The 13,180-nt window shown below is 38.0% G+C and overlaps 1 protein-coding gene across 1 annotated transcript in view; it reads right to left on the reverse strand.

Moving 5' to 3' along the window:
- Positions 1 to 13,180, reverse strand: part of NCKIPSD (NCK interacting protein with SH3 domain) — a 1,945,114-nt gene that overhangs the window by 632,694 nt on the left and 1,299,240 nt on the right. The window contains exon 9 of the mRNA XM_044078525.1: positions 1,173 to 1,253. Coding sequence (XP_043934460.1) covers positions 1,173 to 1,253 — 81 coding nt within the window. The remainder of the gene's footprint in view (positions 1 to 1,172; positions 1,254 to 13,180) is intronic.

A 13,180-nucleotide genomic window follows, 5' to 3' on the forward strand; every position in this document is an offset into this window, starting at 1 on the left:
TTCCTTGCCCTGCTGAGAAGAAGCCAGACAAATCATTCTCCAGAGTGGCAGTTTAATCACAGGAGTGCTCCACATCCATAAGACCATGATCAGACATGACCACAGAATCCACAGATCAAAAAGAGAGTGGAAGAAATGACTTAGTCCATAGCCTGTTCACTCTACTAGGGATGTGAACTGCCAAAAGAACAACGCCTCAGCCTATGACTCACTGTGGATGAGCATCACATCCCTGAAAAGAGAGTATGATAGTGTACCCCTTAATTGTCAAGTACCAAATGATGGACAGACTGGATGGCTGATGAGAGACTCTGGTATCAGCTTTGTCTGCAAAGTTATCAGAGCCAGAAGACCTCTAACTGTTCCCACTAGATGTAGAGCCCTCTCACCAAGAGAAGCCATAGACCCTGCAACATGCAGCAGCTTAACTGAGCTTTATAAAGCAAACTTTTGCCAGTTTAAGTTTTAAAAATTAACTTTTATTTCTTCATTAAAAGTCCCTAGTACATCAGGATTACAGCCATCAACGAGACAAAACAGAAGGTCGCATATCATTCTTTAAATAGGATCTTCATTCTCTTAATGAGTCAGTAGTTACAACTCCAACTCCTTTACTGAAATTTAGAGAGACGTGTCACAAGACTACATTCATAAAATACCTTCCAGTTAATTTCAGTATTTAAACCATATGCATAGTAACTTTAACTTTTAAAATCGGATAAATTTCCATATAAAGTAATAATGGTTTTAAGTCAATTCTTTGATTAGCTGAATGCTGTGTATTAATACCATAAACCTAAAATCAGTGAGTGCATAACTACACTCCACAAAGTGCCTTACTATGGTACATATACAAAATTCTAATACTTCCCACCTGCAAAACAATTCATGAGCATCAGGTATGGCACTGTCGACAAGGACTGTGAATGTGAAGGCATATTATTCATAAATGTCTTCGGTTGAAGTGCTGAAACACTTCAGCATGCCTTCTGCACTGGGCAGAAAGCTTAAGTATATAAATTATGAGAATTTCAGCAACATTTGTATGCAACAGTCTACAGCTGCAGGTTCCCTAAAAATATGTCAGTGCATGGAAGATAATCAATAAGACCTTAGGATAGCTACAATCAGCAACATTTTTCATTGTCTACAAAAGAAAAAAAAAATCTTACCGTAATGATGGTATGGCAGTGGCTCCCCCATAGAAAATATCATTGCCAGTACCAAAGCTGAATAACACATCTTCTGATGTTCTGAAAAAAGAAAGGCAGTAACGTAAGTATATGAGCTCTGAATCACAGCAAAATCAAATAGTATACATTTGCTTCATTTCCTATTACATAACAAAGTCATAGTATTATATTAGCTTTCATTTACTTTCACATAAAATCAAACAGTATACAAGTTTATCAATTTTTTTTGGGGCCTGGATGAGAGTTGTGAAACATCAGTCAACTCAATAAGCTGGTGTCCAAAAAGTCAAAATGCAGCAAAAATGTACAGAAAAACAAGACAAGAAAAGATTACTGACTAATTGGACCCTTGAATTTAGGAGCCTGGTATTATGAAATAAGTTCAAGTCAACAGTCTACAACTACAATCTGGCAGGTCTGATATATTTAACGTCATCTGTAACAAGAACTGCCAGATTGTAGTTGTAGACTGTTGACTTGAACTTATTATGAAAAAGTTCAAGTCAACAGTCTACAACTACAATCTGGCAGTTCTTGTTACAGATGAGGTTAAATATATCAGACCTGCTGGTACACCATCAAAGAAAAAAATACTACATTGAAACTAACCCTTGAGTAGAAAATGTCAGGACAGGCAATGCTTTTAATAATTTTTTTTAAAGATTTAAACAGATTAACATTTGAAAATGTCAGTTCAGTGTGTTTCATAAAGCAGGAACTACAAATTTGAAATTAAGTGTTTATGTAGACCTCAGAAGCCCTGGGCACTGGGGATGGCTTAATTCACCCTTCTGAATACCATTATGCAGTAATAGCAGAATTAGGATAACACTAGAATACAACCATTATAAGCAAGCATTTATGACAGACAGGGTGGGCATTATCAGAGAATTAATGCAAGGCCAGGGGTACAGCAAGGCCCAATGATGCAGGCATTAACTCCCTGATAATGCCCACTCTAGAGAACATTATTGCACTTGCAGAATTTGCTATATGGTTTTTTTTGTAATTTTTTTTTTTTTTTTTTTTTTTTACTAAGTCTGCAGTGGGAGTGACAGATGCGTTTAAGGTGGAGGTGGGATTACATCAAGGATCAGCTCTGAGCCTTTTCTTATTTGCAATGGTGATGGACAGGTTGACAGACAAGATCAGACATGAGGCCCCATGGACTATGATGTTTGCAGATGACATTGTGATCTGTAGTGAGAGAAGGGACCAGGTTGAGGAGACACTGGAGAGGTGGAGATATGCTCTAGAGAGGAGAGGAATGAAGGTCAGCAAGACTAAGACAGAATATGTGTGTGTGAATGAGAGGGAGGATAGAGGAATGGTGAGGATGCAGGGAGTAGAGTTGGCAAAGGTGGAGGAGTTTAAGTACTTGGGTTCCACAGTTCAGAGTAATGGTGAGTGTGGAAGAGAGGTGAAGAAGAGAGTACAGGCAGGGTGGAATGGGTGGAGAAGAGTGTCAGGAGTGATTTGTGACAGACAGGTACCAGTAAGAGTGAAAGGGAAGGTCTACAAGAGGGTAGTGAGACCAGCTATTTTGCATGGGTTGGTGACGGTGGCATTGACAAAAACGCAGGAGTCAGAGCTGGAAGTGGCAGAGTTAAAGATGTTAAGATTTGCACTGGGTGTGACAAGGATGGACAGGATTAGGAATCAGTATATTAGAGGGTCAGGCTCAGGTTGGACGGTTTGGAGACAAAGTCAGAGAAGCAAGATTGCGTTGGTTTGGACATGTGCTGAGGCGGGATGCTGGGTATATTGGGTAAAGGATACTAAGGATGGAGCTGCCAGGTAAGAGAAAAAGAGGAAGGCCTAAGATAAGGTTTACAGATGTGGTGAGAGAAGACATGCAGGTGGTTGGTGTGACAGCAATATGCAGAGGACAGGAAGAAATGGAAACAGATGATCCGCTGTGGTGACCCCTAACGGGAACAGCAAAAAGAGAAGAGAGCTGTAGCTAATTATTCTTATTTAACCAATTGAATTTACAGTACCCAAAACATTCTATAAGATTCAAGAAAAAATTGCATTTCTGCTAAAATGTTGGCATATTTTTTCCTGCTTTTTTTTGTTTTAATCTTCTGAGCTTGCCTACCATCTAGTCACTGTCATAATCCTGTCCATTTGTTTTACATCATCATGGCGAGAGACTGAGATGGTCACAGCATGACCATCACTCAGACAGCCATGGGGGGGGTCTTCCATTTTCTAGTCATAACTCTACTCTCACAGGCTATGTGCACTTTCAGATGTGAGGGGGCCTGCCATGCCTTCCACTGTGAGCACTCAAGTTCCTGCATATCGCACAAAATACACTTGGACACTAACTCTCATCCTAGCTCCTCCAATACCTGGGCTAACAGTCAGTCCTAGGTCAAAAACAGAACTTTAACCCTTTGCATTACATAGCTGGCTTGAGATACTCCAAAAGGATATTTCTTAGACAATGTTAAGTGGAAACAAACTAATTAATCTACAGTAACACACACTAGTGATTAAGTCTTTCAGAGGAGAATGTCACTGTCCCTCTATGCTGAGTATTCTGGAAAAGGAAGCTATTGAAACAACTTTATAATTATGACCATGGTATTGCTTTCATGCTCAGGATTTCAAAATTAGCCATTTTTTCAGTCCATCTTTTTCTTCTTATATTATGACCCTGCTGGCACTAAATAACCTATCCCCCTATAGCTAGCCCACTCACTATCCCATAAAATATGCTTTAAAGTGGTCTGAGGTAATTCCCTCATGCACACTTCCACTCCTGAACAACACAGGACAATGTCATACCACAAAAGTACATGCATTAAGATAAACACCTAATGTCAGCCCTGCAGTGGTCAAATTCAAATACTAACACCCAGGATAACAGAAGACTAATAACCCAATTTCACACATACTGGATAGCTCTCATATTTTGAAGCCAACCTATGACGCTCAGTAATCACTCATGCCATCAAGAATAATCCCAGGGAGCGTGTCCAAAATGTAGACAGGTTGACAGCATCTTTTCTTAGCTCTGCTATCTAAGAGATATTTCTGACAGAAAATTTCAAAAACCCGGCTTTGTAGACTTATTATATTTATTGAGTTACTTCTAAAATTGCTACTGGAAGTCTGCATTGGAATACATTAATTCAAATTATCATTTTTTCTTCAAAATTCGAGCAGAAAGGGCTCTAACCTCTAGTCAAAATGAGATTCTCAAAGAATATCTCACAGGACCAGACAATGAGGAATGAACTGCAATCTTTATGAACTACCATGCAGGACTTATCTTTAAAATTTGACATGGTGGACATTAAACTGGACTCTTTTAGGGAGAAATGCACAAAGCACATGGAACAATTACAAGAACTAATAACGCAACAAAAGTCTCAAATTGCCGATATGGAAGAGACATTAAATGACATGGAAAGCAGACTTACAGAGCAAGAACTTCAGCTCAATTTTCTCACTAAACAAAATACTTCTCTGCTAAGCAAAATAGATGATCCAGAAGGAATAACTTACATATATATGGATTACCAGAAAAAGACTCAAGGAGACAATATGGTAAATTTCCTTACATCCTGGCTGCTAAATGTTTTAACTCTACCAGAGTCTCTTTCTTATGGAATTGAAAGAGCCCATAGATCTTTAAAAGTTCATTCACCATCTAATAAACTAAAGAAAAATCTGAGCATAATAATAGTAAGATTCATTTCATCACAGGATAATGAATTATCCCTGAGAACTGAATGGTCAAACTCACCAAAGTTCAAAGACAATATAATAAGATTTGACACTGAAATAGTACCTAATAATTTTCTCTGGCTGTTAAGACGATACACAACAAAAAATAAACACAAAAATAAAAGTTCCAGGTTCATCACATATACATTAAAAGCTTTTGAAAACTTTATAACATTCTTGACATAAAAGCATGGTCATTTTTATTACATCCCATTGCATACATGTAGAGTAATATCAAAACCTTTGCTACAAAAACAGTTGAGACCCTTAAGAGGAAAGAACTGATTTACTGGAATCAATTATTAGATTCTGGAAAAGTTCTAACAATGGAACAAATAAGAAGGAAATTTAATTTAAATAATAACTTGTGGCTACTTATACAAGATACAAGACAATATGTTTTAAGCAGGCAGGAGACAATGCAGTTAACAATTAGACAAGATTCCCTACATTTATAGAATACATTATCTTTACAGTAAATCAACCTATTAGCGGAAATGGACACAATCAAGCATTTATAGAATAATTTAAAAAATGAAAATATATCAAAGAAAATCTATAGGACTACTGTAGAACAATCAATAATCAATTACCAATCAAAACAAACATCTCTTTCATCACAGTGGTAGCTTTTTACATGGTAGTTCATACACAGATTATTTATTTATTTATTAACTGTGAAAGTCTACTGGGCCTAGGTGAGCCTATTTTCAGTACCGGCCCAGGGAGAAAAGCTTCACATAACATTAATAGTACATACAAGAAAAAGCACAACATACAGTATATATACAGTCTCAATGCATGGAAATAAATATTAAACACAATGGCACAAGTTATTTACAAACGTTACATATCCACAGTGTATACAATTTGATCATTGAGGATGGAGTTAGTCAGGTAGGATAGCAGTTCTGATTACTTTCTGGAGTTTTGTATGCATAAGCAGTTGAATTCAGCAAGTCAGAGAGCTCCTAAGTAGTGATATTGTAGAGGAATATAATAGTGATCAGGTGTTAGGAGGTACTATTTTGGCACAAGTACATTGCCAGAGAGAAGAGAGGTGTGATCTGAGAGACTTCTTAAAGACAGCAGGATTACTGATTGTTCTGATAGACGGTGGGAGGGCATTCCATAGTTTTGAGACGGTAAACGAGTACAGTATTTGACCAGCTGCAAGGTTAGGTTTTTCAACTTTCAGCATCATTGTGTTTTTGGAGCTTAGTGGCCTGTTAGGGTGGTATGTAGTCAATAAGTAGGAGAGGGAGGGGCATTGAAGGCTTGTACACGCGTTTATGTGCAGTGGTCAATTGTGAGTAAGTGAGGAAGTGTGGGAGTTCAAGCCAGTTTAGCTGTTGTAGAGATAAGCAGTAGTGTGCTGAGTTTTTGGAATTTGTTACAAATTTGGCAATCTTGTTGTAACATGAGTTCAGTTTGGTTTTCAGGGAGGACTGGGTATTGGTGAGGATTGGGGCACCATACAGTAGAGATGGTAGCAGGAAGGATGATGCTAGAGCTTTTTTAGCAGTAATATTAAGGTAGTATTTGTGTCTATAGAGGGTACCTAATTTTTGATGTGGCTTTTTTTGATGTTGCTATGGATATGGAGGTCGAATGTTAGATTTTCATCAATAATAACTCCTAGCAGTTTGGTACTTGGAACAACTTCAATGAGAGTATTATTATGGGATTGGACAGAAAAATCATTCTTGTACAGAGTGGCAGTTTTTTTGGGGGGAATATTAGAAGTTTGGTTTTACTGAGATTTAGAGCAAGATGGTTGTCTGACATCCAAGTTTCGGTTGAAGTGAAAGCATTCTGGCTAAGACGTTATAACTCAGACAAAGATTTGGCAGTACAGATGATTGTAGAATCATCTGCACATTGGATAACTGTGCCATGGGTAAGGGTGGTGTAGAAGCTGTTAACGAATATACTGAAAAGGAGGGGACCTAGTATAGATCCTCGAGGTACACCTGTGGTTGTGTTGAGAAAAGGTGAGAAGGAGTGTTGCCATTTGGTGGATTGTTGCCTATTGGTGAGGTAGTTTGAGAACCAGTTTAAGGTATGGGGTGAGAGACCTAAGTTGGTGAGTTTTGTGAGCAGTAGGGGATGTGAGTGGGGTCCAGTTGATACTTTGTAAGATTTCATTAAAGGTGATGGTGGAGAAGTGAGATAAATCTCTGGTTTGCTTAACTTGGTGCATGTTTAGGACTGAGGTGATCTTACGAGTTATAAAGGCTGGTAAGTGGTCACTAATACTGTTAGGTAGTGTGCTGGATGAGAAGATTTTGTTAGGATCGGAGACAGGTATCCAATCCAGAACTGAGCCACTGCCTGTTTTATTGCTGGGCCTGGTTATTTTGGTTATTAGTTGCGTACAGTTATATAGATCTTACATAATATCTCAAAGTGGATTTAATGTTTAAAAAAATATATTGGCTGTTTGAGATGCCTGTTTTATTCTTGAGCCTGGTTATTTTGGTTATTACTTGCGTATAGTTGTATAGATCTTACATAATACCTCAAAGTGGATTTAATGTTTAAAAAAATAAATTGGCTGTTGGAGATGCAAATTAAAACTGAAAGCAGACTGACAGCACATATGTTCTATGACTGCAAACTGCTCAAATCATACTAGGACATACTGGGATAAAGTTAATTATTTTTTACAAGCACTTTCTAATGATAAATTCCGCTTTCCAACTCTTTGATCATGTTTAATGTTCGTACACCCAACTGTGTTCCAAAAACAAAGTTTGCACTTCTATGGACTCTACTGGCCATTGCAAGAAAGACCATAACAATAAATTGGAAAAGTGAGTTTTCTCCTACATTCAAAGAATACAGGAACATTGTGCTGAATGTGTCGAAACTGGAAATTAATACCATCAGAAAAAGAACTGAAAAAACATCACTATACAATGCATGGTAAAAAGTAACTGAGATACTGAAGAGTAATGACTGTAGCAATTTGTGATTATTGTAGGAATGAAGTTCATATGTTTATTCTAGACAGCCTTGTAAATAGTTTGATATGTTATTTGTGTTTAATGTGTCTTAATTGTTGTTAACCTGTACATATTGTGTGTATATATTTCAGAGTTATAAAAACATATTTATTTTTGAAAAACTTAATAAAAACTTAATAAAAACCTTTGGGGAAAAAAAGAATAATCCCAATGTTTTAAGTTGGACTATACACCTGCACAGCTAAAACAACCTTCAGTGGGTGACTACAGAAAGGTATTAAGCTGCAGTAATAAAATCAGAGATATGGAAGCCTAACAGTTGAACTCACTGGGAGTTCTATACAGCAAGTCCCAATAACTCTGGTATTCAGGGCTTTAGCCACCAGACCTCTTATCTGTGAAACCTCCTCCACTCAGGGAAGCCCCATCACTATCCAGTTCTAATGGTCCTTAGAATACCAACTTTTTAATTCAGAATTTAATTAATACAACATTTAAACATCCTCATCTATCGTTTTATTGTACAACTCTCTCTCAGTTTTATCTGACCTTTAACATCTTGCCCTGAATGGTAATATTTCTTTTAGTCAGTTCAGCTGATCTAAGAGAGAATTTTTTACATTATCAGCATTCAATTCAGATATATTACTTGTCACTTCATCCACAAAATTTTCCTTCTATTTATTTTACCACTTTACTGCTATATTCTTTTTGTCAATTATTCATTCTTACAGTTTATTTAAATTTTGATGTTTTATTTTTGTTCCTTATCTGTTCTGTTTGTTTTAATGTTAAATGTATTATTATTATTGTGCTTGTAAAACAAGTACCTAAACAAACTTTAAATTGGACAAAAAAGGCAGACAAATAAACTAATACAGGAGCAGCAGTATAGTACAGTTGTGCAAGTTAACAAACCACAGCTGTAGATGTAAAGAACATTGTTGCAGTAGCCAGAGACTTCCCATACTCTGGAACAGGCTACCCATCTATGTCAAGCAGAGTTCTTCATTAGCACTCTTCAAGAAAAATCTTGATGAGTGGATGGGAAATAGGAAATACACCCCAGGAATCACTTCTGTGTCTCTGCTTGACAGTGGCACAGGAAAATAACTTTCTTGGGTGGCGTAAGCCAGAGAACCTTGTTGGCTAGGCTTACGTAGGCCCTTGGGCCGATAGCCTAGTACCTACCTATGAACCGTAACTAAATGGGACATATTTTGCCAAGGATTGGATATCCAGACAATCTACAAAGCTTTGGGCTCCTTTATCATGCAATGAATGTTCACCCTTAGCACAAGACTATATGCTGGAAGAAGACAGACATACAGGAACACCAAAAATTCAGAGCTTACTTGCCAAAAGGGGATGCTGAAGCCTGAAGCTCTGCAGCAATTTAAAGAAAGAAAGAGGGAGGTGGAACTGCAACAAATGTATGGTATGACTGCCATACCTTAGGAAGACTTGGTGGATAGACAAGGTCTAGAGCCTAGAAGTCTTTGTACAATACATTTTCAAATCCTGCTCTAACTCTTGGAGATAGAATCTAGCTTGTAGTGCCCAGCAAAGATTTGTACAGTGGACCAAATAGCTTCCTCTAAGATACGACTGGAGTCCACCCATTTCCAAAAAGCCTCAGAAGTAGCCACAGCTTTGGCTGAGTGAACTTTAAAACTTTTTAAGGGGATCTTTTTCAATGGCAAGAGTAACAAAACTGGAATGCCTAAGACAGCCATCTGGAAATGGTTTCTTTTGATGCCGACTTTGCATTCTTTTTCCTATCAGAGGAAACAAAATTTTGGTTAGACTTCACAGAATGTTTAGTCCTGTCAAGAGAAAATCTTATGCTGTATGAACATCCAAAGTATACAGAATTCCTTCTCCTCTGTTTTGAGGTTTGAGTTAGAACATGGGGAAATTAATGGTCCGATTTAAAGTAAACTCAAATAATTTTTGTCATAATGGAAGGGCTGGTAAGAACATCTCCTTGGGATGGATCTTGTTCTTTTTTTTAATGGCAGCACCTAGAAAATATTTCCCAATTGCCTAACTATTCACTACTTTCTAGTGTCAGATTCTTATAGCCTCCTTTAATAACTGTTGCACATCCTCAGAAAAAAATGGATTTTGATCCCATTTAAGCTCTTATCAGCCATGCTTGTCAGGTGGAGACTTTGAATGTTTAGGTAGATTAAGGGATTCCTTGTCCTGTGTCAACAAACCCATGCACTGAGGAAGTGTTTGGTACTTGCCTCTGGCCAGATGCATGCGAAGACTGAACCAGTGCTGTTTGGGCCAAAAGGGAGTTATCTTTAGAATAAATCTGGATATCAGAGTAAAGGGAGGGTGTGCTCTGGAAAGGTGTCGGAGCAAAACTGGTTTAGTTGTCTGTTGAGATAACAGGTATACAAATCTATTCGGGGAACTCTCTACATATACACAATCTCCTGGAAGACCACCGGGTATAACATCCACTCATGAAGGTCTATCCTGGCTCTGCTCATAGGGTATTCTGTCTTGACAGAATGTATGTGGCCTGCAAAGTGAGGATGTTCTATATTGCTCACTTCCAAGCGATCATAGCTAGTCTGCACTGAAGTATGACTTTGTTCAACATTGCTTGTTTATACGCCACATCATTCTTTTGTTATCTGTTATCAGGATCATGGGCACATGGGTCCACAATCATTTAGAATTTATAGCTTTTATTAGAGCCATCATTTCCTTTGGATTTACATGCTTTTTCCTGAAATGACTCTCCCAAATGCCTTGGGATCCAGATGCATTGAAAGACTGCATAACATGTGAAGTCTGACCTGTCATGACATATTGAGCAGGAAAGGGGAGAAAATGTAAGGCCTGGATTTCTCAATACATAACTGGCCCAACACGGGAGTTCGCTCTTGACAAAAAAATGAGTAGAGGAATTTGAAAAAGAACTAAAAAAAAAAAACATTTCTGAACCCAGACTGATTTTGGATATAACTGGATTTTTCTCATGTGGAGTCTGGCAAATGGGATCATTACACTGGACAAAACCATGTAACCCAGAATTCTGAGGAAATCCCCTGCTGTGGACATGTTTTGAAAGGCCAGATTCAACAAGTAAAGCTGAAAATATATTTTGCTTGGAAGGAGACAAGAAGTGGATAGACAGGTGTTTAGGAGGGACCAGAAACATTAACATACAAGAGGAATTTGAAACAAGACTTTTTCAAGTTTAGTTTGAAGCCCAGACTGCTGAACAGAGGAATACTGAACTGAAAAAGCTGCTATGGTGTCTTGGATGGAAAGAGATGAAATGAGACTATTGTCCAAATATGGGAAAATACAAATGTCCTGAAGTATGCAATAGGTTATGACTGGGGCAAGGCGCATTGTGAAAGCTCTTGGAAGACTTGAAAGCCTAAAAGGTAAAGATGTAAACTGAAAGAGTAATCTCAAGACAAAGAATCTTGGGTAACATCTGTGATCCCTGTGAAATGGAAAGTGCAGGAAGGCATCTTTGATGTATACAGAGACTTGAAAGGCATCGTGAAACATAAGAGGAAAAAGAGTTTGTAAGGTAAGCATTTTAAATTTTTGAGCCAAACAGGTGTTTAGCTTTGAAAGGGCCAAAACAGGTTTCCATGTGTTTTCCTTTCTGGGAAACAGAAACGGTCTTGAATAAAAGCTTTTGATTCTTTTGTATGGAGGAACTGGTTCTATCACTGTCTGGAATAGCACATCTGACAAGACTTGAGGAAACAGATGGATATGGAGGATTGTCCACTGTAGTCTGTAAACATTCTGGCTTATTTTTACAGCCCAGGCATCTCATGCTATCTGTTTCCAGAAATGAAGGCAGAAGGAGAGACTGAGTACAATCTGAGAAGTATTGCCAGGGGGAGGGGGACAGGAGGAAAAATGACATGAAATTTCTTTTGAAAGAAGGGTTTTTGAGCCGTCTCCTTTCCTTTTTCACTCTCCCTGCAATTTTTTTTCTACAGCTGTTTGGAAGGCTTTTGCTGAGAGGATTTAAAATGCTTTCACAAAAACGGACCACAGGAAAATGGGTAATTCTTTGTTATTTATGAATAAGAGACAAGAGTCATTTGACTCCTTGCATTGACTTTTCCGTTTCTTTCAGTTTCTTTAATACTTCAGCTGAAGAATTCCCAAATAAGTGACTCCTGTCAAGAGATACATTCAGCACCTGAGCCTTAACATCTTCAAGGAAATTCTGTAAACTAACCCATGCATTCTTGTGCATTACAATACCTGTAACAACATTCACTGCATTGCAACTATACTGCATGGGGCAAATTTTAGGATTTCCAACAGGGAGGGTTTAGTGTCAAGACTTTGGTAAGAAAGTTAAAATTTACTGCACATTAGCAAAAACAGATACCAACACTTGGACATGTCAGCCTGGCAACTAACTGTAAATGTCAAAGTGGAAGATGTATAAACCTTTTTTCTAAATCTATCACAAGATTTTACAAAGGAAATTGTGTTAAGTCATGCCTTAGAGGTGGAAACTGCCCTGGTGGAATGGGGTTTTAGCTTACTGGACAAAGGCACACCTTTCAAGGAACAGAAAAAAAGATACGCAATCAGAAAGCCATCTGGACAATGTGGTTTCAGAAACTGGTTTAACCAATTTAGCCTTAGAAGAAGGCATGAAAATCTAGTCTGAACTTCTGATTTGTTTAGTCTTTTCCAAATAAAATCTCATCTGGTAGTGAGCATCTAGACAATGGGAGTATATAATCTCCTCTGTTACAGAAATATGGAAAGAAAACTGGTGACCAAGTTGTTTGGTTCAGATTATACTCGAGAGACCACCTTAGGCAAGAGGAATCAATTTGTCTGCAAAGTAACCCTATCTCTATGAAAAATAAGGCAAGAAGGGTTAAATGATAACACCTGGATCTCTGAGACTCTTCTAGAAGTAAAGGTGATCAAGAAGAGAGTTTTCCAAGAGAGGAACTTTAAATCTACCATAGCCACTAGCCTAAAAGCAACCTTTGTCAAAGTCTGAAGAAGGAAGAGCAAATCCCAAGAAAAAATAGGATCCTTTACAGGAGGCTTGAGCAGGAAGGTTCTCTTCAAAAAGACCTTAGAAAGTCTAAGATCGGCAATTTTTTTTTAAACCTTCCATCCTTGGTAGAACTTCCCCTAGGTTTTTGTGTGGTGTGCAGCCCCTTGAAGCCTTGTGCTATGTTACAGGCTATCTTTTCCAACAGGCACCAAATAAAGAACCTCCCAACTCAACTGAAAGTTTACCCTCTCGGT

Source organism: Protopterus annectens, chromosome 7.part1 (assembly GCF_019279795.1).
Source record: "Protopterus annectens isolate FY-2018-M chromosome 7.part1, PAN1.0, whole genome shotgun sequence".
In the NCBI taxonomy this organism is placed as follows: Eukaryota; Metazoa; Chordata; order Ceratodontiformes; family Protopteridae; genus Protopterus; species Protopterus annectens.